This window comes from Sinohyriopsis cumingii, chromosome 13 (genome assembly GCF_028554795.1).
Source record: "Sinohyriopsis cumingii isolate HCF-2022 chromosome 13, ASM2855479v2, whole genome shotgun sequence".
NCBI lineage: Eukaryota > Metazoa > Mollusca > Bivalvia > Unionida > Unionidae > Sinohyriopsis > Sinohyriopsis cumingii.
Window position 1 is genome coordinate 44,340,255 of NC_142973.1, and position 26,984 is coordinate 44,367,238.

General features: G+C 35.8%; 1 protein-coding gene across 1 annotated transcript in view; it reads left to right on the forward strand.

Annotated features, from left to right (window-relative positions):
• LOC149785326 (uncharacterized) overlaps positions 1–26,984 on the forward strand; it is a 68,325-nt gene that overhangs the window by 12,344 nt on the left and 28,997 nt on the right. Inside the window, exons 3-12 of the mRNA XM_089979224.1 lie at positions 954–1,059; positions 5,497–5,574; positions 7,744–7,831; positions 8,568–8,618; positions 10,033–10,068; positions 13,243–13,301; positions 16,105–16,157; positions 16,572–16,699; positions 18,601–18,702; positions 19,326–19,405. Coding sequence (XP_089835350.1) covers positions 977–1,059; positions 5,497–5,574; positions 7,744–7,831; positions 8,568–8,618; positions 10,033–10,068; positions 13,243–13,301; positions 16,105–16,157; positions 16,572–16,699; positions 18,601–18,702; positions 19,326–19,405 — 758 coding nt within the window. The 5' untranslated portion in view covers positions 954–976. The remainder of the gene's footprint in view (positions 1–953; positions 1,060–5,496; positions 5,575–7,743; positions 7,832–8,567; positions 8,619–10,032; positions 10,069–13,242; positions 13,302–16,104; positions 16,158–16,571; positions 16,700–18,600; positions 18,703–19,325; positions 19,406–26,984) is intronic.

The following is a 26,984-nucleotide window of genomic DNA, read 5'->3' on the forward strand; positions in this document are numbered from 1 at the left end:
GTGCACCAGCAGATCAGAGTCTGTGTTGTTTGTTTACTGATTACTCTTAACAGACTTCATAGACCTAGAGTTGCCAGTGCGTTTTGTGATGATAAGTGTGGGTCTGTGCAGTGTGCAGCTAGTAAATATATATTACCATTGTCTGTGCACCAGTCCTTCTGTCTGGAGGGCCCCGAGTGGCAGAATGGTCTAAAGCGCTCACCATTATGGATCATTGCCATCTCACCTCTGTCTGCATGGGTTCGAGTCTCAGGTTCAGCCAATGTGGGTATGTGAGAAAGCTTGCCACTAGCTTCTCGTGGGTCAGTGGTTCTTTCTGGGGTTTTCCTGTGTTCTTCCTCCACCATTAATACTGGCTGCTATGTATAGCCTATCTTGTATTGAAAATTGGCATTAAACCCTACAACAACAACCTTCTGTCTGGTTGACTTTTGTGTCTGTATCTCTGACACTGTGGTTTGGTAGTTATATTCCTTGAAAACATTTCTATTTATTGTGGGTTTGTTTTTTTAAAGTAACATTAAGAAGATAATTTTATGACTGGTTATGTAAATGTGGACAAATGATAATAAACAGCAACAGGAATTCTGTTTATTATCATTTTTGTTACCTCCTATTTTCAGTTATATATTGCATGAAATTTTTGTCATCATCATTTCCAAACATTTAGCTGCATGATCAAAATGCTAGTGGGAACAGTATATTTCCAATTTTAATGCATATTGCATAATTGATTCATGATACAAGGGAAAGTAAAAAAGATCTTCCCAAATTATACCATATATTTAAAAAAAGGAAAGTATATATCTTGTCCTTTGCATACTTTATTGTTTTTATTTTTTAATTTTAAGTATTTATTGTACACTTTGGCTTGGACTATAGATCTTTACTTTTTTAATTATACATGTTCTGGATTAATTATTTGCAACCATTAATTCCATTTATGCATGAAGAGGAAGCACCTGCTGAATTAGTCATGGAGAACTATGAAATTGTTAACAGACTGGGAACTGGAGCCTGTGGAGCTGTTTACCTTGTTAGGCACAAAACTAGCAGGAAGTAAGTATATCGCAGTGTCACTAAGAGAACAGTATTGGAAAATTTAACTCAAGTAGGATATATCTCAAAAGGGGAAAAGTATGCAAATCTGGACATTCATAATAACAATGATAATGATGATGATGATTCTGTGTGAGAGAAAAGAAAGAATGTAAGTATATTATTGTCTATGCATGTATGTGCTACTATGTATTTGTATTTATGTGTGTGTATTTGTGTGCATTTGTATATAAATAAGTTCCTTTGTATGAGGTCCTTAAGGTAGATTAGATCGTCAACTAATTGTATTACCCTCTTTAAATAAGCCATAAATCAGATTAAGTTGAAATATGTTTCTTTAACGAAACCAATACAGATATATTAATATTGAAGGAAGTGTAATGACAGGTTCATTTCGTGAAAGATATTTATCATCCTTTTAACAGATTTTGGCATTCCTGGTTTCCATCACATTTCAGCCAACTGGAATGTAGACCACTGGAACTTGAAAACATGTCCATTTGCTTTTGTGAGAATCTGAATTTATTAGAAAAAAGAAATCAGAGTAAGCAAAGTCTGCATAAAACTTTGTGACTTTAATTTGTAGAAAAGTCAATATAGACTGCCAGGTGTGTGAGATAAGTGTCAGTATGGACTGCCAGGTGTGTGAGCAATATGGACTGCCATGTGTGTGAGATATTGCTGAAAATGTTACTTTCTGTTATGATGTTAGTCAACATTGGAACACAGATCACCATGCATTTATTTAGGCAGTAAGACCTCAACCCCCCAAAACATAAATATCAGGTTGATGTCTTACCGTGTAGCACTACCTATATACCAAGAGAAAAATAGTGCAATAATGCATAATTATTCAACTATGTGTCACCAAGTCTGTCAGATTTATGGGTTAAATGTTACAAACTTGTGAATTATTTACAAAATAGAGGGGGCCCCAAGTGGCCGAGTGGTCTAAAGCGCTCTCCATTACGGATCACTGCCATCTCACCTCTGTCTACATGGGTTTGAGTCTAGGATGTGGCCAATGTGGGTATGTGAGAAAACTTGCCAGTAGCTTCTCGTGGGTCGGTGGTTCTTCCTGGGGTTTTCCCAGGTTCTTCCTCCACCATTAATACTGGCCGCCATGCATAGCCTATCATGTGCTCAAAAATGGCATTAAACCCCACAACAACAACAACAAAAACAACTACAAAATACATACAAGATACTTGCATATTTTAGCTACAGATATAATTATTATTGAATATCAGTGGTTAAGAGACTGATTGTCACTCAGACTTTCTTGTTAGAGAAAGCCACCTTCACTGTGATATATTATGACAATTTAAGATCACATTTTAAATGGACTCATTTCGTTATGTAAAAGATGTGTAAATGTTAAAGAATCTGTGCAATAATGACAGCCCTAATATACACACACACAATTGTAAACTGTAAGGTGCCTCCATATAACAGTCACTATTATAAGGTCATTATGGTCATGGATAAACAAGCAAGATCTTTAATACATATATTTGCTAGACATGTCTGGTAGGTCAAAGGTTTTGACTGGCACATACTATGAGCAACATTAATGTCCCTACATACTATGAGCAACATTCATGTTCCAACATACTATGAGTAACATTCATGTCTCAACATACTCTAAGCAACATTCATGTCCCAGCATACTATCAGCAACATTCATGTCCCTACATACTATGAGCAACATTCATGTCCCTACATACTATGAGCAACGTTCATGTCCCAACATAATATGAGCAACATTCATGTCCCTACGTACTATGAGCAACATTTATGTCCCTACATACTCTGAGCAACATTCATGTCCCTACATACTATGAGCAACATTCATGTCCCTACATACTATGAGCAACATTTATGTCCCTACATACTCTGAGCAACATTCATGTCCCTACATATTCTGAGCAACATTCATGTCCCTACATACTAAGAACAACATTCATGTCCCTACATACTAAGAACAACATTCATGTCCCTACATACTATGAGCAACATTCATGTCCCTACATACTCTGAGCAACATTCATGTCCCTACATACTATGAGTAACATTCATGTCCCTACACACTATGAGTAACATTCATGTGTCAACATACAATGAGTAACATTCATGTGTCAACATACTCTGAGCAACATTCATGTCCTTACATGCTATGAGCAACATTCATGTCCCTACATGATATGAGTAACATTCATATCCCTACATACTATGAGCAACACTCATGCCCCAACATACTATGAGCAACATTCATGTCCCAACATAATATTTGCATCATTCATGTCCCAGCATATAATGATCAAAATTCATGTCTCAACATACTATGAGCAACATTCATATCCCTACATACTATGAGCAACATTCATGTCCCAACATATTATGATCAACTTTCATGTCTCAACAAACTCTGAGCAACATTCATGTCCCAACATACTATGAGCAAATTTCATGTCTCAACATGCTATGAGCAACATTCATATCCCCACATGCTATGAGCAACATTCATATCCCAACATATTAGGATCAACATTCATGTCTCAACAAACTATGAGCAACATTCATGTCTCAACATAATCTGAGCAACATTCATGTCTCTGCATACTGTATTTTCAACATAATACATAGCTTAATGCTAATTGATAAATTAATTTTTATAAATAGTAGCATGGAATGAAATACTGTTGTTGGGTGAATATCCAAAGCATAATTTTCTGAAAGGAAAAATGATGTTTTATAAATAATTAGTTTGAAAGGAAACCAGTCAATCATGGAAGGATAATACTCATACTAAAGGATAATACTCATACTGAAGGATAATGCTAATACTGAAGGATAATACTCATACTAAAGTATAATACTCATACTAAAGGATAATATTCATACTAAAGGATAATACTCATACTGAAGGATAATACTCATACTAAAGGATAATACTGATACTAAAGGATAATACTCATACTGAAGGATAATACTCATACTAAAGGATATTACTCATACTAAAGGATAATACTCATACTAAAGGATAATACTCATACTAAAGGATAATACTAAAGGATAATACTCATACTAAAGGATAATACTCATAAAAGATAATACTCGTACTAAAGGATAATACTCATACTGAAGGATGATACTCATACTAAAGGATAATACTCATACTAAAGGATAATATTCATACTAAAGTAGCAACAAATCCAGAGCAAAAATTACCACATTTAGTAATTATATCAATATTTTCTTTTTTGTCACAACTTGTTTTATATCTCCACTGAATGTTTTTGTATTTCACAAATATTTGGCCAATATGTTAATTTTCTAAAAAGATTGTCTTGCAAGAACCATTTGAATTTCAGGATTTTGTGTGTGTGTGTGCGTGTGTGTGTGTGTGCATGCATGTGTGCATGTGTGTGTGTGTGTGCACCCTTGCATGCATGTGTGTGTGTGTAATCAAAACCCAGATCCTGTTCAGTCATGTAAAAGTTTATATTTTGAGGGCTTTTCTGTTTGCTGAGGTTCACAGATTTTACCTAAAACAAGATGCTCTAAGTTATAACTAATTAATTACAATTTTTGTATTAATTAGTGTCTACTTTATGTTATATTAATATAATCTTTTTTTCTCTTGATATTGATACTGAATGTTTTGACATTATATTGAATTATGTTTTAAAGGAAGCATTTGAATCAAATTTTCTGGAGTGAGGTCCATGTTTTTTTGTTTACTATTGCCACTGTATAGGTGCATGCATGAAAACAGGTATCACTCATATAACAAAAACAGCTCATATATGAAGCTTAGGTCTTTATTCATGCTTATTTCAAATGGCAGTGTATCTGCATGAACAAAAAAGAAAAACAAAAATACAGTGTTCTTAATTTATAAAAGAAAGCACCAAAACATCATGCAAGTGTTCTTTATTTGCAATAAAGGATGTATTGCAACCGTGTTTACTTAGCCCAGTTCATACAGCATTAAATACGCCATATCCATCAGTAGAGATATTCATTTTCTGGACAGGATATTTAGGAAGAAAAGAATAATATTCATTAGCTACCAAATTACCTGGACAGTAAGAAAAGTAATTGTTTTTTAATGTTTCTAAAAGTGGATAAATGGTGGTGGTTTTGATCTTTATGTGATGATCTAGTGTGACAAAGGTCTCCCAGCAGTGATGGTGCAACATCCATAGCAACAGTGTTGTCATTGTCAGAGGTTTATGATTATGTTACAGTTTGTGTTAACAGCCCTGCTACTTACTGCACATGTTGCAGTTGAGACACCACATTCTATGGAACCCTTGTTGAATCTTTCTGATTTACTTTAAGTTTGTGACTGCAGTAAGTCAGTCCCTTAATGTTCTTCATAAACAAATATTGTTTACACAGTCTTGAATCTGATTTTATTTATTATGGCAGGCTTTATGCATTAAAGAAGATTGGACTGGATGAGAGGAAGAAATATCGTACCAAAGATGCAGTTCAAAAAGAGGCCAGGTGAACAGTCTTCTAAAACAAATTCCTGTTATTTTACCTTCAGTTTGGGTAGGGGTGAATTAAAAACCTCTTTTCTGACCATTGATCTTTCTGTCCAGCACATAAACTCTTAAACACAACTATTCCCACAGTTTTTGATGGATTATTATGATTAATATGTTAAATATGGCCATATTCTAGGGTATGTACACCATGGCACAGTGTATCTTGCATCACTATGATATTCTAAGGTATATACAGCATGGCACAGTGTGTCTTGCATCACTATGATATTCTAGGGTATGTACATCATTGGACTGTATATCTTGCATCTCTGTGATATGCTAGGGTATGTCCATAATGACACAGTGTATCTTGCATCTCTATGATATGCTAGGGTATGTACACCATTGGACTGTGTATCTTGCATCACTTTGACATTCTAATATATGCACATCATGGCACAGTGTATCTTGCATCACTATGGTATTCTAAGGTATGTACATAATGGCACAGTGTAAATTGCATCATTAAGTATTCTAGGGTATGTACATCATGGCACAGTGTGTCTTGCAGCACTATGATATGCCAGGGTATGTACATAATGACACAGTATATCTTGCACCATTATGATATTCTAAGGTATGTACATAATGGCACAGTGTATCTTGCATCACTTTGGTATTCTAAGGTATGTACATAATGGCACAGTGTATCTTGCATCACTATGATATTCTGGGGTATGTATATAATGGCACAGTGTATCTTGCATCACTTTGGTATTCTAGGATATGTACATAATGGCACAGTGTATCTTGCATCACTTTGGTATTCTAAGGTATGTACATAATGGCACGGTGTATCTTGCATCACTGTGGTATTCTAAGGTATGTACATAATGGCACAGTGTATCTTGCATCACTTTGGTATTCTAAGGTATGTACATAATGGCACGGTGTATCTTGCATCACTGTGATATTCTGGGGTATGTATATAATGGCACAGTGTATCTTGCATCACTTCGGTATTCTAGGGTATGTACATAATGGCATAGTGTATATTGCATCACTGTGGTATTCTAAGGTATGTACATTATGGTACAGTGTATCTTGCACCACGATGATATTCTAGGGTATGTACATAATGGCACAGTGTATCTTGCATCACTTTGGTATTCTAAGGTATGTACATAATGGCACAGTGTATCTTGCATCACTATGATATTCTGGGGTATGTATATAATGGCACAGTGTATTTTGCATCACTTTGGTATTCTAGGGTATGTACATAATGGCACAGTGTATCTGGCATCACTGTGGTATTCTAAGGTATGTACATTATGGCACAGTGTATCTTGCATCACAGGTATTCTAGGGTATGTATATCATTGCAGTGTATCTTGCATCACTAAGGTATTCTGTGTACATCATGGCATGGTGTATCTTGCATCGTTTTGGTATTCTAGGGTATACATTATGGCACAGTGTTTCTTAGGATATCTTTACTAGATATTCCACCTTCACCCCACCCACCCCAGCTTTCAGTTCCCTGTTGATTATTTGAAATTCTATTCGGCTGTTGACCAGTTTCAATCTGGGCTGCATGTGAAACATTAAGTAATCATACCGCAGATTGAAAGCTTGTCTAACTCTCTGTCAGTGAAACTCTTATGTTTTAATACTGGAATATATTTTCCACCATTATATAACTCAGATTTCATTTCATTTAATTTTGTGCAGTTTTCACTATCAGTGGAAAATTACACTCTCTTGCATAAAGTGATTAAAGTTTTAGTTGTAACAATGTTTTGAGTTTACCAGAAAATATTCTAATAATTAATCCTGGTGTGTGTTTTTGCACTCTTAACCAGAAATATGGTAAGATCTAGATTGCTGCTCAGTTATGACCCTGGTTCAGCTGAACATTAAATATGAATCGATTTCTTTTGATATTTCAAAAATTATAAACACACCTGACCAATGAATTATGGGTGAAACATCTTTTTTTCACAGTTAACAAAAATTTTTTGATTATCTATGCTTTGGGATTCGTAAATGGATGGTTAAATATTATTAAAAGTTAGTGTTAACATTTTGGCAGGTGAAACACCTTTTTTTTGATTAGATGATGAATTCTTATAAGGTTTTAAGCAATTAGATGGTTTTGACTGTGAACTCTTTGTTTTTGCAGTATTTTGGCACAGCTGAAGCACACACACATTGTTTCCTATCATGAGTCATTCTTTGATGGAGATGAGGAGTATTTGTGTATCATACAGGTAATGGGACAAAAGTTATTTGGTTTGGTGTAGGGTTTTATGGCATATCAACAGAAGTAGGTTTTTCAGTGCCTTGCCCAAGGAGGCACCATGGTAGCTGGTGTGGCATAATCAAGTGGTAGGATTGAAACAAGCACCCTTTTGGGCATTAGTCCAGCATGCTGACCACTGTTTAACCATGGCTCCTGCTTTATTAGTTGCCTCTTTCAACATGTACTAGGGAGCATTGGGCCAGTTGTACATTCAAGAGCCTGCAGTGTATGAAAGACTATGAGGCCTTGAGACCAAAAGTTAAATGGACCTCTGACATGTTTCAGTCAACTCTCAGATTACAGACTAATAATCATTCATCTTAACAGGAATGTTTGTCTTGCATTATAAATCAGACCTCAGTTATAGATAAGAAAAACAATTCAGCTGTACATTAAGCTTTTAAAAAAATTAAAATTGATAGTAAAAATTACAATTGAACCTGATAGAAAAGTAGTTCTTATTCCAAAATTCTTTGAGTACAATATTAGTAGTAACACTTAATAATTGGTTTTAAAAAAATCACTAGTTCAAATATGATTCTGCAAGTTGAATTTTTGTATTCTACATTTTTTTAAAAATACAGATAAGTAAATAATGTTTTATATTAACCCTATTCTGTCAGAAACAATACATCTACTATAATTCACTTGCTCACATTATGTATAGTGTTCATATTTTGATACTTTTGTTCACATTTGCCTAGGATTACTGCGATGGTGGCACACTGGATGACAAAATTAGAGAAGCAAGAATGGTATGTATCGACAATTAAATTTATAAGGAACTTTCAACATGCAGCAAAAAGATGGGTATTGATTGAGTTTTATTTCCTCTTTCATCATATTCTTTATTGAACAACTTTTTTTATTTGAACCTTAAGCAAACTGCAGTGACCCATATTTGTGTCCATGCAACAAAGGCCGTGACCTTTACACATGTAAATGGTATTTCTAGTTTACTGCTTGTAAATATTTGCAAAAGCAGTAAACATGTAAATGAACATGCATGCGACTGCTGACACAGGAACAACCTGTTCCACTTAAATTGTATATTTCCATGTCTAAGCTGAACCCATTACTTCTCAGTTATCCCAGTCACCATTTGTCTTATTTTCTGTGTATTTTTTTGGCAGTCACTAAAATTGGCATCTAAATACAGTGTTGAAATCAGGAAAGGATATTTCAGACATTTGTTTTGATAACTTTATGAAACATGTATTAGACTAATGAAGTAACATGATTGATATTATTGACTACAGTGGAGTGCAGCAATTTTTACCTGTCCATTGCCATGGCAACAAATACCTTTAAAATGTATTTTGTTATAGTATATAACTCAGTTGCTTAAATAAACTTTAAAAAACCAAATGTTTAAAATTAAAACCATGATAACAGCATAATAAGAACCAACTAATGATAAATTTATAAGCAGTTGTGGTTCTTTTTTTGTTCTTCTATTTATGAAAAGTAATACAACATCACCACTGCATAAACATAAAGCATACATGGTGCATCAGCCTGAAACAATATCATGACAATCCTAGGGATGTTTTACTGTCAGATATATTCCAGAAATATATGTCTTACAAATTCTGTCTTATAAAGACGTAAAACACAACAGCAAATGACAAAAAATAACAAGTTTAACAATATATGGACTGCACATTGTAATAGCTGTCATCAGTTCGGTAAACATAATGTGGATAGGGGAATTGTTGAGTTTTTGTTTCAGTTAAACAGCATCATTTTGGTTATTGTAAACTGTGTACACATTTAGACATGCAGCCTTACAAGTGACATCATTCCCAACATTAAAACTAGGGTTCATACGTAAATATTATGGTATATTCCTAGTTTCAGGCCAGCAGTCAATCCTCATCCTGTTGGAACATTTTCCTTCAATCCAACCTGCAGATGAAGGAAGTCATTGATATGTTCTTATTATCTTTACATGCCTTAAAGAACAGCTGGTGAAAAAGGAATGAATAATGTGAAACATTGGTTTTTTGTTGCACAATACATTCCTCTGGTTTAAAATGATGCCTAACTCTACTAAACTTTAATGAAAGAAGTAAATGCATGATGATACTTGTATATAATTACTGATTTTGTTTACAATAATTGATAGGACTACATTTTTTGTGGATATAACTGTAATTTTTCCTTCAGAAAGGGAAATATTTTGAAGAGGATCAGATAATGCGGGTGAGTAATACAGTTTTATTTTCCTTAGTACTTAAGTAAATCATACACACTAAGTGTCATTTCTGGTGTTTAAGTAAATCATACACACTGTCATTTTAGAAGTTTAAATAAATCATTCAGACTAAGTGCCATTTCAGTTATTTAAGTAAATAATATGTGCTAAGTGTCACTTCCAGTGTTTAAGTAAATCATACACACTAATTGTCATTTTAGATGTTTTAGTAAATCATACACACTAAGAGTCATTTTAGATGTTTTAGTAAATCATACACACTAATTGTCATTTTAGATGTTTTAGTAAATCATGCACAATAAGTGTCAGTTTACATGTTTCAATAAATCATATGCACTAAGTGTTATTTTAAATGTTTAAGTAAATCATACTAAGTGTCATTTCAGATGTTAAAGTAAATCATACACACTAAGTGTCATTTTAAATGTTTAAGTAAATTATACACATTGTCATTTCAAATGTTTCAGAAAATCATACAGACTGTTCACCATTGCAACTGATTCACCTTAATTGCTACAGATTTTTTTAATGAATTATCTTCATCTGTTCAGAAGCATTCTGGCCAGAACATATTTTATGGAAAAAAACAAAATGTTTGCCCGCCAATCCTTTCTACACAGTCATGTTTATAACTATGATTACCAGTATATCTTATTAAAAAAAAAGAAAGATAATTTGTTGATATGTGGATATTTGCTCGTACTCTGTATAAACTGATAATTGTCAAGTTTAATATCTATGAAAAACCACAAGGCAGTTTATACAGTCAGTTGTCACCACAAGACAGTTTATACAGTCAATTGTCACCACAAAGCAGTTTATACAGTCAATTGTCACCACAAAGCAGTTTCTACAGTCAGTTGTCACCACAAGGCAGTTTATACAGTCAGTTGTCACCACAAGACAGTTTATACATACAGTCATTTGTTGCCACAAAGCAGTTTTTACAGTCATTTGTCACCACAAGGCAGTTTATACAGTCAGTTGTCACCACAAGACAGTTTATACAGTCAATTGTCACCACAAAGCAGTTTCTACAGTCAATTGTCACCACAAAGCAGTTTCTACAGTCAGTTGTCACCACAAGGCAGTTTATACAGTCAATTGTCACCACAAAGCAGTTTCTACAGCCAGTTGTCACCACAAGGCAGTTTATACAGTCAGTTGTCACCACAAGGCAGTTTATACAGTCATTTGTCACCACAAGACAATTTATACAGTCAGTTGTCACCACAAGACCGTTTATACAGTCAATTGTCACCACAAAGCAGTTTCTACAGTCAGTTGTCACCACAAGGCAGTTTATACAGTCAGTTGTCACCACAAGGCAGTTTATACAGTCATTTGTCACCACAAGGCAGTTTATACAGTCAGTTGTCACCACAAGACAGTTTATACAGTCATTTGTTGCCACAAAGCAGTTTCTACAGTCATTTGTCACCACAAGGCAGCTTCTACAGTCAATTGTCACCACAAGGCAGTTTATACAGTCAGTTGTCACCACAAGGCAGTTTCTGTAGTCAATTATGACCACAAGGCAGGTTATACAGTCAGTTATTACCACAAGGCAGTTTATACAGTTAATTATGACCACAAGGCAGTTTATACAGTTGATTACGACCACACAGCAGTTTATACAGTTGATTATGACCACAAGGCAGGATATATAGTCAATTATAACCACAAGGCAGTTTATACAGTCATAATGACAAAGGCAGTTTATACAGTTAATTATGACCACAAGGCAATTAAGAGGTAAATGCAGTCAGAAATAAACAATCCACTACTCCACATTACTTAACTGACTCACAATAGTTAGAATGGTGTTGTGTTGCTGCCAGAGTTCATCAGATTAACAAATGGAACAACCCAATTCATTTCTATTCAGGCAAATCAAAGAGCTTAAAAATTACTATATATCATTGCCTTGAATGAGAATGTTAAAGCTATCTTTATTAATGAAATTTGCTAGTTCATAATCAGCAGCAACACTTCTCAGAGGTAAGATTTAATGCTATATATAAAAACTTAAATCATGACTATTTTCCTGGTTTGATTTGTGTGGCATTTTTGAAGGCAATAATGTTGAACTGCAGCCATGATCCAGGCCCAGCAAAACTACATTTTAGAATTTCAGTCCTGGCTATGGGTTGGTGGAGTTTTACTTTGAAATGTACAGTAAAGGGGGAGCAATTTCTTCTTTCTGTGTGCTTAGGACAGCATATCAACATAGGCAGCTGCCATCTGCCTTCAGAGAAACCGAGATTTGACATTCTAACCATTGTGGCTATGACATGTTTGATGCTTCCTCACATGAATGCAGATGCAGAAAGATCATTGTCTGTGGCAAAAAAATTCACTAAGATCTTTAGGGATGTTTGAACATTATGTGTATTTGTGCTTGTGTAGTGATGATAGCTGGTGTGGTCATGATAGCTTGTGTGGTGATGATAGCTTGTCTGGTGATGATAGCTTGTGTGGTGATGATAGCTTGTCTGTTGATGATAGCTTGTATGTTGATGATAGCTTGTGTAGTGATAATAGCTTGTGTGGTGATGATATATTACAATGCTATGGCTATCAACTATTTGGATATTGAGGGTTTATTAAACTCTTCAAAGACAACATTGTTCTCTTTTGTTCAGATTTGAATCTCTGGTCATTTTCTAAAGGCTTTTGTAAGTAGGTAACTTGTTCTCCATGGTATGTTTTTTTTGGTACTATGTACACTGTGTCCTCTTGAGGCAACAAAACACTTTTTGAGTCTAACCCCCTATCCCACCATAAACATGTCTTGAAAGTTGGCAGGTATCAAGAAGTCATTCTTTGTAATAGCAGGCTAATACGTTAACTTCTACCCTTTCCAGGACTAGACATAAAACTCATTTTTGGCCTTCACAGTTACATATTTAAATGGTTGGATGGACAGATAGATTAATGGATGAATGGGATTGACAATTGGATTAATTCTTGGAGGGATGAGTAAGAGGATGGATGGGTGGGTGAAGGAATATATGGGGATTATTGAATAGGTGGGAGGATAAATAGACATATACCAATAAGTAGATGGATTGACAGACAAATTTATGGCCAAATGAAAGATTGATAAATAGAAAAAAGGTGGATAGGTGTATAGATGATATATTTTCCTGCTATTTCAGTGGTTTGTTCAGATTATTATGGCTGTCCAGTACATTCATTCGAAAAAAGTCTTACACAGGTATGTTCAGAGTCAAATGCATTCATCAGATCTTGTGCTTGCTGTTTACTATTTACACTATTACATAAATTTATTGATTGCATAGTATTTACAAGTAAGGTATAATTTCATGTTATTCCTTCAAGTACCAGGGACCATCATAGGCTTCTGGGGTAGGGAGAAGTCATTTCTCCCTCGAGTTTGAACAGGAGGAAGTCTTGAGAGACCATCAGGGAGACTTGATGAATTTTTATTATGACACCCAAGTAATGCATTGTAGTGCTGTTAGTAGTAATAATAGTAGCTTCTGCGGGGGCCCCGAGTGGCCGAGTGGTCTAAAGCGCTCTCTGTTATGGATCACTGCCATCTCACCTCTGTCTGCGTGGGTTCAAGTCTCGGATTCAGCCAATGTGGGCATGTGAGAAGGCTTGCCAGTAGCTTCTCGTGGGTCGGTGGTTCTTTCCAGGGTTTTCCCAGGTTCTTTCTCCACCATTAATACTGGCTGCCATGTATAGCCTATCATGTGCTGAAAAATGGCGTTAAACCCTACAACAACAACAACAACAACAACAAAGTAGCTTCTGCTACTGCTGCAGCAGCTGTAGTGTAAAAAATTTATATGCATATTAGACTAAATTGAGAACAGTTTGTTACTGTTTATTATTTTATCCCAGTATTCTTTCACTTCGATATTTTGATACAGAATTTTGAATCAGCTTTAGTAAAGCAAGAAGTTTGACTGGTATCCTGTCATTAAAAATGACATTAGGAAACCAGTCTCAGCAGGAAGTGACATTGGGTTCAGATGTCTGTTTTACCCTTCAGTATTGTAGGCAAACTAGTCTTTTCTAACAGTTGATTTTTTAAGAAGTTAATTTTTAAGAAATAAACAGTATGTAATAATATAAATAATAGGTATGTTGAAAGTTAGGACTAAAGCCCTGCTTATGAAGTTGGCTAATATGGTAATGCATATCAGCCTTACAGTAATTTGATTAAAACAACTATTTAGTTTCTGGTTTCTTTAATAATTTGCGCCATTGACTATTTCATTACAGAATAAAGAATTTAAAACAAAATGTATCAAAGAAAGCAAAGTAAAATAAATTTTCTGTATTCATTTTTTTTATTTTAAATATATTTTAAATATCTATTGGAGAAATTACTATATTTCATACACCACAGAAACACACTTTTTGCACAGAATGCATGATGCTATGCAAAACATTTTCATGAAGTCACAATGTTATAGTCCTCAAATATTTATCTAGTTCGATTTTGAGAAGCTTTTAGTACATGCAGTATATCAGTACACATGTAAAGCTGCAGTCATTTCTTATAAGCTTTGCCCATTTCATGTTAGTGTATAAATGTATTTTTTATTTGAAGTGTCTGTGGAATATTTAATGCTGAAATCTTCATTTATGTAGCATATTTGATGTTGTCCAGGTAAATTCAGTCATCATTATAATACCAATTTTTGTTTCTGCACAATAACTTGATTTGTGCATCATCTAGTTACCTAATTTTGTGGATGGCCTGCATTTGGGATAAGGAAGAATCCTATTAATTTTGGGATCAAAAGCTCAAAGTCAAGATCACTGGCTGGAAGAAGAAAAAAATGTTTTCTGAATAGTTTAAGTTCTCCACAATCTAAATTTACCAGACTTTGTAGATGTTGTTGTTGTTGTTGTTGTAGGTTTTAATGCCATTTTCACCACAAGATAAGCTGTACATAGTGGCCAATATAACTGGTGGAGCAAAAACCCTGGAAAACCCCAGGAAGAATCACCGACCCTCGAGAAGCTACTGGCAAGCTTTCTCATGTACCCATGTTAGCCGAGCCTGAGACTCAAACCTACGCAGACAGAGGTGAGATGATAGTGATCTGGAAGGGTGAGTGCTTTAGACCACTCGGCCACTCAGGGCCTCCACTTTGTAGATGAAATGCACTTGTTGTTAGGAAAAACCTATTATTTCAGCCTCAGATTTCAGATGTCAAGGTCACTGTGACTGAAAGATAAAAAAATGGTTGCAACACAGTAAAATTAATTCTACATTGGAGACCAGAGACCTCCACGAAAACTTTGTCAATGGTTTACACTTGCAATAAGGAAGAAGCCTATTGATCTTAGAGTCAGAGGTCAAGGTCATTGTGACTGAAAGAAGAAAAGTGGTTTCTGTGCAAAAAATTTCAATATTCATAGAGGATTATTAAACGGTGGGTTGGCATGTGTTGAGCTATTTGTTAGCAATTTGGAGAATTGTTGCACATCATTGTAATTTCCCTTAGGTGATGACGTTAGGGTTTACTGGGAATTGGATAGCAGATTATGACCCTAATTTGATAATTACTGATAGTAAGGGATAATAAGAACTATTTGAGTGGACCTTGGTTCCAATTACTGGCTTATTCAGACTATTAAATAAGCAATGTCTCAAGACAGTAACATTCTGAGTATATACTCAGATATTCTGAAACTAAGTAGGGCAGCATGAATATCGCTTTCTTGCTAATGGAGGGAAAAGTTTTAAAGTAAAAGCTACTTTTTAACCCAGTTGCCCATTAGAACAGTCTGTGAAGTATTGCAATAACTCTGTTTAAAGTGAATTTTTAAAAGGATTATAGAATGTTTTGCTCTTCAGTGCCTTCTTCCAGTCCTAGAACATCCCTGTACATGCAGGCAATAAAATGAGTTAATATCAAAAGATACACAGATCCTTTAAACTTTGTTTCAGAGATATCTTTGCCATGCATATTCTAACTTCATTGCAGTGTATTATATCGATATTAAAAAATTATCTTTATCAATTTATTTATCAGGGATTTCAAGACGGAAAACATATTTCTAACAAAGAAGAATGTAGTCAAAATAGGTAAGTAAAAATGATAACTCAGTATTTTGAATTCATAAAAATACAAATATGCATTGTTAAATATCCACCTCAAAAGCTCGCATATAAGTTTCATCTAACTACAAATCGCACAGACCCAAGATCTGCTGTCGCATTGTCAGTGGAGCAAAAAACAGACCCAGGTCAGGGTCTATATTGTTTACAGTTGAACCTGACAAATAAGTAAGTATATATTGTATTTCTTTTTTTCATCCATGTTGTGTATGCATACTTTTTTAATATTACATGACATGTATTTTTATTGTAATTTATTTTTGGGAGGCTTAAGAGGGGTGCATTTGCTAGGTTGTGAACCTACTCCTCTAAGCTTATTATGATCCTGCTGTATCGAAGAATCCTATTTTATTTTTTAAAGTTGGTTTTTACTCTTTTCAGGTGATTTTGGCATTTCCAAGGTGTTGGAGAATACTATTGATTTAGCCAAAACAGTGGTGGGAACGCCAAGCTATCTCAGTCCTGAATTGTGCCAAGATATTCCATACAGCTCCAAATCTGACATCTGGGTAAGTAAACATACAGAATTTTATATCTAAACCATTATATTATTTGATAGTTCCGCCATGTCAGTTTACCTTAATTTGAACCCAGTGGCAAACACCTCTCACCCCTTGATGTATATAAATACAGACCTTCATTGATGTCAGTCATATTGTCTCACTTGTGGGATTAAAATGTAGGAAAGTAATGAGATATTTTACCAAAATTGAAATAGGAGATGTTGTTCAGATCTCACAAAAATAATTAAATTATTTTAGTTTTCTTCTTGTACGTTTAGTTATAAGTGTAGATATTAACTGGTAAAATTTATTTTCATGTTGGCTCATAAGTAAAAATTTGCTTATTCAAATGGACTTCAACAAAAGGAGCACCAGTTTTCAATTCTGGCCTGACCCACACTCATTAGCTTCAAGAAGTCTGTGCAAATGAAGCAAAAATTATTTAAATTTTTTTAACATTTTTGTCTTACATAATTTATATTCCAAGTCACAAGAACTCTAAGCTACTATACATTTTCAGAAGATTATTACAGAACCCAAAAGCTGATGCGTTTTGACACACTTTGCAGTTATTTTTGTCAGGCTTTAACTGGTAGCCCATTATTAGCCGTAGCCAAGTTTGGTGCCAGAAATTCTCAAAGAAGTCACCATATTTTGCTCTGTTAAAAGCAGACATTTTGTTTCATCTTGTATACAGAAAGAGCTGAAATATGGTAGTTTCCTTTCAGTGTCTGGTTTTCATTCAACTTTTGAGAGTAAATCTTTAACTATCATTTTCTTTTGTAACCCTTCTCTGTCATTATCTATTCTTTCAAGCTAATCAGAATTTGATTGATTGCAGAATAGTTCATATTCAGAAACCTAACATGATTGATACAATTTCGGAAATATACTAGCAGATGTCAGCAACCTCCAGGCAAAATCCGCAGACAGCAGCGCAAATCCCAAAATTTTAAATCACAAAATTATTTTTTGTGTTAAAAATTATCACCATTTGAAATTTTAATTTTCCTTTGGTGATTTTGGCAATCACCAGTGCCAACATAAGGTCATAGCTAATGGAATAAAGGAAGTGCTACATTAGCTTGATTGACATGAGGGAATTGTCAATTATTACCCTATCTATATGGGTGGGCCAGGTGATATATTGGATACAATATGAACAGTTTATTTATGATTGACTTCAGTTTACGAGTGGGCCAAGTGGAATATTTGATGCAATATGGGCAGTTTATTTATGAATGACTTAAGTTTTGCAGAAGATATCTCTTTACTTAGCTCTTAGGTATTGGTTGATAACAAAAATAAATAATATGTGAACATTTTGCATTTAACAAATAATATTGAGTAAAACACACACAAAAACAGTATGTTTTTTCAAACACAGTCTGAAAAAATGTCAATATCAGAAATTGTTTGTTGTTGTTGTTGCTGTTGTAGGGTTTCACAACAATTTTCAGTACAAGATAGACCATACATGGCGGCCAGTATAACTGGTGCAACAGTGAAATAAGTGAGATGTTGTCAAACATAAAGATGCTGTGGTGACATTCTATAGTGGTTGTTAAAACAGTATGAGCACTATTTTTGATACTGATAAACTGTGGATATTTAGGGTTTATTTCAGTTTTGGTTTTGTGAGTTTTAATGGCACCTTGAACACATCATTGGCAAAATCATGCAGAGGAAATGGGAGCCAAGTGCGTTTCCTAAGGACATACCAAAACAGCCAGTCCAGGCTGGCCTGAGTGGGTATTGAAACTGCAACCCTTGAATTACAAATCCATAGCTTTACCAAGTGAGCTACCACAACTCCCATAGACTTTAGTAATCAATTTTATGCATAAAGCTGGCAATAAATATTTACTGTTTTTATCTGCAAGAAGTAATGATTCTTTTTATTTCAGGCTGTGGGGTGCCTGCTGTACGAGATGTGTGCACTTAAACCTCCATTTGATGCTCAAAATCTTGTCAGTTTATTTTTCAAAATCATGAAAGGTGAATTTGAGGTAAACATAATTATGTATGCTTGTGCATGTAAATGCTTACAGATATATATCCTTTTAATTCATAACCAAGGTTGTTGAATTTCAGTCAAATTTGGTCTGTGGCTCTATGTTGATTAAATCTTGAAAGAAAAATAATTTACCTGAGTTATATCCCTTATGACTGATCTCCACATTGACTCCCTAGCTCATTATTAGGGCCTTGTTAGAGCCCTTTAGTAATCATATCCATTTTATCATCTGGGGACATCAATACCTGGAATTTACTTGCTTTTATTAAAACTGATTGCTTGTTTTTCTATGTACTATTTAATTTTATTTAATTCATTCTTGTTTTCTTATTTATTTAAGCAGTGAAAAGATTTAAAGATGCAGAGCTGTATGTTTTGCTGTCTTACATTCACTTTACAGACAGGAAAATTCTCTGCATCTGAGCACAGTCAGTTCTAGCATTTAAAATTCCATTTGTGAAGAAAACACATTTCTTGATTTTCTTCAATATCAGTCCTCTGCCAAAGGTTCATGTTGTCTTATTGATTTGCACTGAAGAACTTTAACCTGAAACAGATTCCCTATAGAATACTGCTTGTAGTTGTAATCTGAGGCTAATTTTGTCTCTTTAATAGAGTATACCAAGTCAGTATTCAAAAGGTCTACAGGATCTTGTATCAAGCATTCTAGTGAAGACGCCAGATGATCGACCAAGGTATGTGTCATATCAAACCTGTAAAAGGATGTTAGTTATCAAACCTGAGGGCTAGAGTGACATTAGTTGGCCCAAGTGAGCATGACCATTTAAATTTATTTAGTGACGAGTGCTAGAAACATTAGTGAAGTGCACTAGTCATTAAAGTTCAACATCCAGGCAAACAAAGAATATGAAAATATAACTTTCACCTTGATGCATATTGTCATGATATTTTTTGCTATACGAAATTAAATAGAGGGTAAAATAAAATATTTCACCAACACACAATCTTTTCGTGACATTGCCATCATTGTGTTGAAAAATCATGTATTTCTCACCTTGTGCAATATTACATTTAGCTTGGTATTTTAAATTTTTAGAATTTGCTGTTTCTTTTACATTGCTGATTATCCAGTAGTAAGCCTCTCACCTTTATTAACCACTGTTCGAACTTGGCAAGAGAAGAAAAGGTGAACTGTGACTCCCATGAATTGTGATAGACACTGAAATTTTAGCAAGGACTGACCGTTCTTGAAATTGTGTAATTGTTCATGTGGAAAATATTTCATGGACTAAGGGTTGTAGACTTTCACATAAGGGTAATAGGTCATTTTCAGAAGTCAGGCTAGCTTATGCTTATGTTGTTGAGTGCTTACAATAAATTTTGCATCCCTTGTCTGTGAGTTTGTGTGAAAAAGACGCTAGCTATCAGTAACTGAGAAGAATAAGGATTTAGCAAGGTTTAAGCTACAGCTGGCCAAATTTTGCATCCCTCAGCAATAATGGTAAAAATTTCTGAAGCTTTGGCATCTAATTAAATTTTCAGCAGATCTGGTTCATCAGTACCCCTTGACATTCAGACTCTTTCAAAATACAGGTACCTTTTTGATTGGGGCAAAATGCTAGCACATTTATTACACTGGTCTGTTTCCTGTCCACTTCATACAGTAGAGGCTAAAAAAAAGATACCTAGATAATGATCAGGAACCAGACTAATAAAGTGGTCAAAACCTGCATGAACACCAGATATATGCACACTTATTGAAGGAGTGCAGTTGGTTGGGATCAAGTGATTTTTATGCAAACAATGAAATATGAATTTAAATGTTATTTCTCTACTTGTAGCCATTTGTTATATCATGGAGAATTACTATGAACAAAAACTATGGCAAAGTTTTGATACAACTTACTATCTTGTAGCATCCCATTTCTTACTTTTTGCCGCATAACGACATGACTTGTGTCATGAACATGTTGAAAACAAGAAATGTTGGTTTGCTTATTTAATTCTAATGTCACAGACTTGTTGTGCACAATCTCAGCAAGGAGAGAGACCTGAGAGTCCTACAGAAAGTATGTTACAAAATATCTAATAAAGAAATGCAGTCTTAACTGAGTGTTGTAAAATAATGTACAAGTACATTTTTAAGTGGCATTTTTCAGCAATGGCACTTCAGGGCAGACCACTCTGAGAGTCCACATATAAAGAGTTAGGAATAAAGAATTAATTTATTATTAATGTAGTAAATACTGCATTCATGCTAGCAAAATTACACCATTTATGTTTTATTAAACTGGCATAATTACTCTGGACTAAAGTTGTGCCTCACACCGGCCATGAAAAATATGTACAGTGGGGTCTGTCTATGAGTTATTTTACTTTGCAGATGCATAAATAACTTTTAATGAGGTTTATAGTATATGGAACTGAGTTTTTGTGTAAAACATTGTCAGCATAAATTCCCTCTCTACTTGTATTTTTGATTTAAGAATAGAAAAATATGGATCAAATTTGAAATTTAAAATAAAATCATAAACACCATTGTAGGTTTATCATGATCAATAGAAAACATTTTGGACTGATGCATTTCTCTTGCAAATGCATTACCTGATCACATTATGTTAGGATAACTTTCTTTGCTACCTCAGAATCCAGTCCTCCAGGAAAGATGGAAAAGCATCTTTCTGTTTATGCATTATGTAGACAAAGGGAAACAACTCTTACGAGTTATCTCCCCTATTTACCTGCTAGGTGGCTACCTTTATATATGTTTTCACCAGATTTTCACATTCCCTCTTTGTTCTAGGATATCATCAAGACAAGCCTGTTAATTCTATAAAATACAACAGTTTTAGACAATCTACTAAATATATATTTTTGTATGCATTGTTTCTTTATTTACTTACATTACAGAAATGACAACATGGAGTAACAAATGCATGAGATTCAAAGTATTGGCTATTGCCCTATTTGTCATATAGCTTAACCCTATACTGCAAAATGATGCCTTTTGACACTGACCTCATTACTACATAATGATGCCTTTTGATGCCTTTCATGAAATGTCCCTTTTCTGTATCAATTGCTCTTCACCACACACATGTAACATGTGTACAGTGTGGACAGAGAATACATGGTCTAATGTCCTTCAGAAACAGTTAAAGGGCTGCATAAAAAGAGCAGTATCTATTTCTTCTCAACATGAGGTACTGAGCCTAAATCCCACTTCTGAGTCTCATGTTGGATGCTAAGACACCCCCTCCACCCCCCATAAAAATTCAATATCACCCCATCTACAGGCCTAGGGGACTGAGGGTCCAGAGTGGTGCCTATCTCTGTCTGTAAGGCGTGAATATACAATATCACAGATTCCATCTGTGCATTACAATTTTCTTGCCAGACATGAACTTTTGAGCTCACACAGATGTACGAACGGCCAACCAGACTGAATTAGCTGCAGAATTTGACATTTTTGGATGGATGGAAAGCTAGCCATACCACCCAACAATCATGGTATTAATCATCCATCATATGCGATTCTGCCTGTCGACTAGCCATACAAACATGCTATATACGACTATAGTGGTCACAATTCGCTTATCTTGGACTGGCGAATTGGCCAGCTGCCCACATTTTGCAGCTATGGTACCTTATGCCAAACACACCACACATCAAAACCAAATAGCCTGATCAAACATTAATATACCGCTTCAGAGCAGTCCCCAGCTAGATGAAGCCAATGAAATGGAAAGGCCTGAATCATCTGATCCAACAGTCAGAATTCAGCTTTAAGGCAGCTTTAGAAAATAACATCCTGTCCTATCTGCATCTGACTGTCCACCTCCACCTACCATCATTCTATCTACAAGGTCAAAGCCTCTGTTGATGTAGACAATGACAATGATAGTCCATCATTTAAGACATTGTCTCAGTCAACAAAAGTTAATGAAATTACTGGACGTCTCTCAGAAAAAATTTGTGATGCCAGTAATACAAACATCTTTTTTCCACTAGTCATTTGTCAGCTAAGCTTCTCATCTCACTGGTATAAGTCACACTCTGATGCATACTGTTCAGAAATAACTAATGTTGACAAGGATGTTTCCATTTTTGGCTTGACTACACCACTTTATTGTCAAGTTGATTGGCAAGTCTTTAGTGCCACATCAAAGTAAGCAAGGAACGTTATAGCAACTTCCTCACTATGTGACTTTGCATCCTTGGCAATTTTTTGCCTCACTGAGAAGGCCAGAAATGATACTGCCTGCAATTCAGTGAGCCATATTGCTATGGTTGTGAATAGAGAATATCAGCACACCATGGCTAAATGCCCGGATGGCCTCCTGTAACATTGACTAAGTCAGACGAGATGCACTCTTGCACTTTTCCCCTCTGAGGTCCCACCATGCTATAGCCTTGTGTACCCTCCCATTCAGGTCTTACCTTCTTTTCAGGGGTCAAATTGAGGCAGTTAGAAAGCAGGTGGCACAAGAGTTGTGATTACATCTGTCATCACAAGCTCCCTTATCCGGACATGCTACACAGGATTCATTCAAAAGAAGGGACATTTGTCAGCATGGACTCAGAAGGGCAGTACCCAAAGACAACAGAACAGCCATTGCCAGGCAAATTATAGGAAGTTGTACATCATTACTTCTTGCCGTCAAGCATGGAGAGTAGGTAGAAAATGTTTTTCCTCCAAGCCTCCAATCACCCATCAGTGACTTGTGCTTTCACCCGCCCACTGGCAACCAAACTGTGGGCATCAGACTCCTTTTTTGTCAGGCCTGGATTGATCTCATTCTGCAAAAAGATTGGGTGATCCAGGTTGTGTCAGAGTGCCTGAGAATACCGTTTATCAGACCTCCTCCACTTTCGACATCCCTCTTCATAATGGAAACCCTAAGTGATCCCATGAAGGTGGACATAATAAAATCTTTTACTCATAAAGTGAGTGGCGAAAGTTTTATGGAAGCTGTACTCTCAAGGCTTCTATTTCTAACTTTCTGGTGATGAAGTCCAACAGCAGATTGAGACCGGTGATCAACAGCAGGTTCAACCAATTCTTTTTGGTGCTGAAGTTCAAGATGGAGACAGTGGAGTCAGTCCATCTTTCAGTGTGACATGACAAATATGTGACCAGCTTAGACCTGTCCGGCACATATTTTCATTCCAATCCATGCAGCATCGCTTAAAGATCTTCACTTCACTTATCTGGGCACAGTATATCAATTTCATATTCTTCCTTTTGGTCTCAGCCTAAGCCATTGGTTCTTCACAAATACACTATTCTGTGTAATTTCAAGGTTCAGGACAACCTCCTCCATAGTGACGGTGCTGTATTTGGATGACATTCCTCAAAAACATTGGGTAAGTTAGATTTTGGTCCAAGGTATGAATAGTATTCTTACCCACATGTACAATCTTGGGTGGTTAATAAACATGGAGAAGTCAGACTTTATTCCTTCTCAACATTTTATCCATCTCGGTATGGAATTTCTTACACACTTCAGTCTTGTATGTCTCTTTCCCAAATGCATCAGAAACATCATTCATGCATCAGAGAGGATTTCAAACAAAACATTTATCAGTATGAGGGAGTTTCTTCAACTCCTCAGCCTGTACAGTGGAATGATAGGTTTGGCTGCCATTACAAATGACCCTTTCATCTCAATGGCAACCTTTCACATGCCATCTAGATCAAATTATTACAATATCAACCCACATCAAAAACTTCCATCATCAGTTGCAAGACCAGAAGTGACTCACAGCAGGATACCCCCCAAAAAACACAGCTGGAAATCATGATCTGTACAGATGCCAGTCTGTCAGGTTGGGGAGCATGTATCCTATCGGACTTTACAATGGTCAGTGGCAAGAGGACATGTCAAGGGATGGTTCTTCAGATTAACCCTTCTTTAGATCCAACGGTTTGCTAGAACACTTGCAAGGACATACACTCCTAACAATGTCAGACAATTTTGTAGTGGTCACATACCTTCTCAAGCAGGGAGGGATGAAATCACTAGACCTTTGTATCATGGTATCTGATTACCTGTGATGGTGTGCCCAATACCAGAAAAATAATCAGGTCTACAAGATACCAGGACAGTTCATTGTTTTAGCTGATTCACTGTCTCGGAGAGGACAACTACTGCACACAGAGTGGTCTCTCCATCTTTCCACATTCAATCAAGTTTATACTCTTTAGGGATGCCTGATGATGGATCTTTTCGTGACATGGTGGAACAACAAATTCCCACCTTCATCCTACCTTTTTCAGACCCCGAAGCATGGGGCATTGATGCTTTATTAGTCAGCTGGGAGTGAATGTGGGTCTATGTCATCGCTCCATCAGTACTGATACCAAAAGTATTCCAAAAGGTGAGGGACATAAAAGATCAGGAAAGTCATGGTAACCCCCCTTTCTTCTCAGGCAACAGATTGCCATCGTTGTATCCCAGTCCTGAGAAACACCTCCTTCATGCCTGGCCTGGCTCTTATCAGAGATGCCTTGCACAAAAAGGAGTTTGGATTTTCAGTTGTTGAGAGGATTGCAACAGCTAAAAGGCCCTCCACACTTAAGGCATATGTAGGAAAATGGAGGGCTTTTAGTGACAGTTGTCTCATCAGTGATGTCACACCACTCTCTGCCTCCATTCTTCAGCTGACCAACTTCTTTCTCTTTGTCTCTGAAGCCAAGATGTTATCGGTCATCACTATAAAGGGATACCAGTCCATGATCTCCGACATATTCCAACATCATGGATGAAATGATATCGGACACAACGCAGACTATTCCTTGGCTGCCTTTACAGTGTTGATATGGCATAACTCATCCATGTTCAAGCCCCTTGTCCACATCCATCAGTCAGCTATCATATAAGACCTGCTTTCTGATAGCACTTGCATCAGCACTGAGAGTCAGTGAGCTACATGCCTTGAACTACAAGCAGTTCCATCATCATGGATGAGTTGTCCTGATGGTACAACCTGATTTCATTGCCAAAAACAAGTTGCAGTTTCACCAGGAAACCAACAAATAACTGTTTGTCCCTGCCCCCTTTCTTCACCACTTTCTTCAGCTTTTATCTGTGGGAGATGTCTTTGCAGAGTAAGGAACTTCACCTCATCAGGCATGTGGTAGAAGCACAGACAGTAAACTCTCCCTACTTTTGACAGCACAACCTTGTCACCAGGTTGTAATGGCCTTTTTCACTAGACTCACCTAGGAAATTCTTTAAAGGTGAGAGCTGTTAAGTGTAGAATCCCATAAAGATCTCCTCACATGTCAGGAACTAAGGTCGCCCGTTGTGCTAAACTAACATTAAGAGAACTACTTTTTCCTCAATATTTATTGGTTATAATTGAACAAGTGTGAACAACTATGCCATAGCTACAATCGACATGAAAAAGGAAATGAGTAAATTTTCAGTAACAAGTTTCAAAAATTTGTCGAATCTTATTGTAAATAACAGTAAAAAATAATGCTGCCATTTACTACCAAATCCCTATTAGAGCCTCTCACAATTTTTAGCCAGAAATAGTTAGTTGCTATCTGCCTGGTTGGCCTGGTGTAGGGATAATGTGACTGGGTGGCACATTGTGCTACATGTCTGTGGCATGATGCCCCAGTGCTAGACATCACTATCAACTGCCACACTGCAGACACTGTAGTGATATGGCTGAAAAATTGTTAAAGCTACGTTAATCCAAATCTCACACACACACACTATTTATTGCAGAGCATGTAATTTTGACAATCTGTAGTTGTCTAAACTTTGAATTCTGCTCCTTTTTATCAACATAGCTTATAAAATAAGTTGGCTGTGAAATACACCATCAAACTTGGAACTATTTTTTTTGAATATTTTCCTCAATTTGGTCAACCTCAAGGGGAGCTAATTCTTGTCTGAAGCCACATATATTTAAATTATTTAAATACTGCTTTAAAAAGTGTTGTTCAATTTCTAATGTTAGCACGTCCCTGTTTTGTATGATTACTTTATAAAATTCCCAGTTTTCCTTGTATTTTTTTGTACATCAATTGCCCATTAAAATCCCTCTAATTCTGCAAAATATGACTGGGAGGCCTGATTTCTTGGACATTGTGAGATTCCATGGTCTCATATTGGTATGTGTTGACAAGGCCAGCAGTAATATGTACAGTTTCATGTTAGTCCATATGAAACCACATCTGTGCTTTTGAATAAATTTGCACCTGATGACCAGAATTTTGTATATTCATATGTTCACAAAAGAATCTACTCACATCTAATTTAAACTGGAGTGATGAATGAGTACTACTTCTAATGC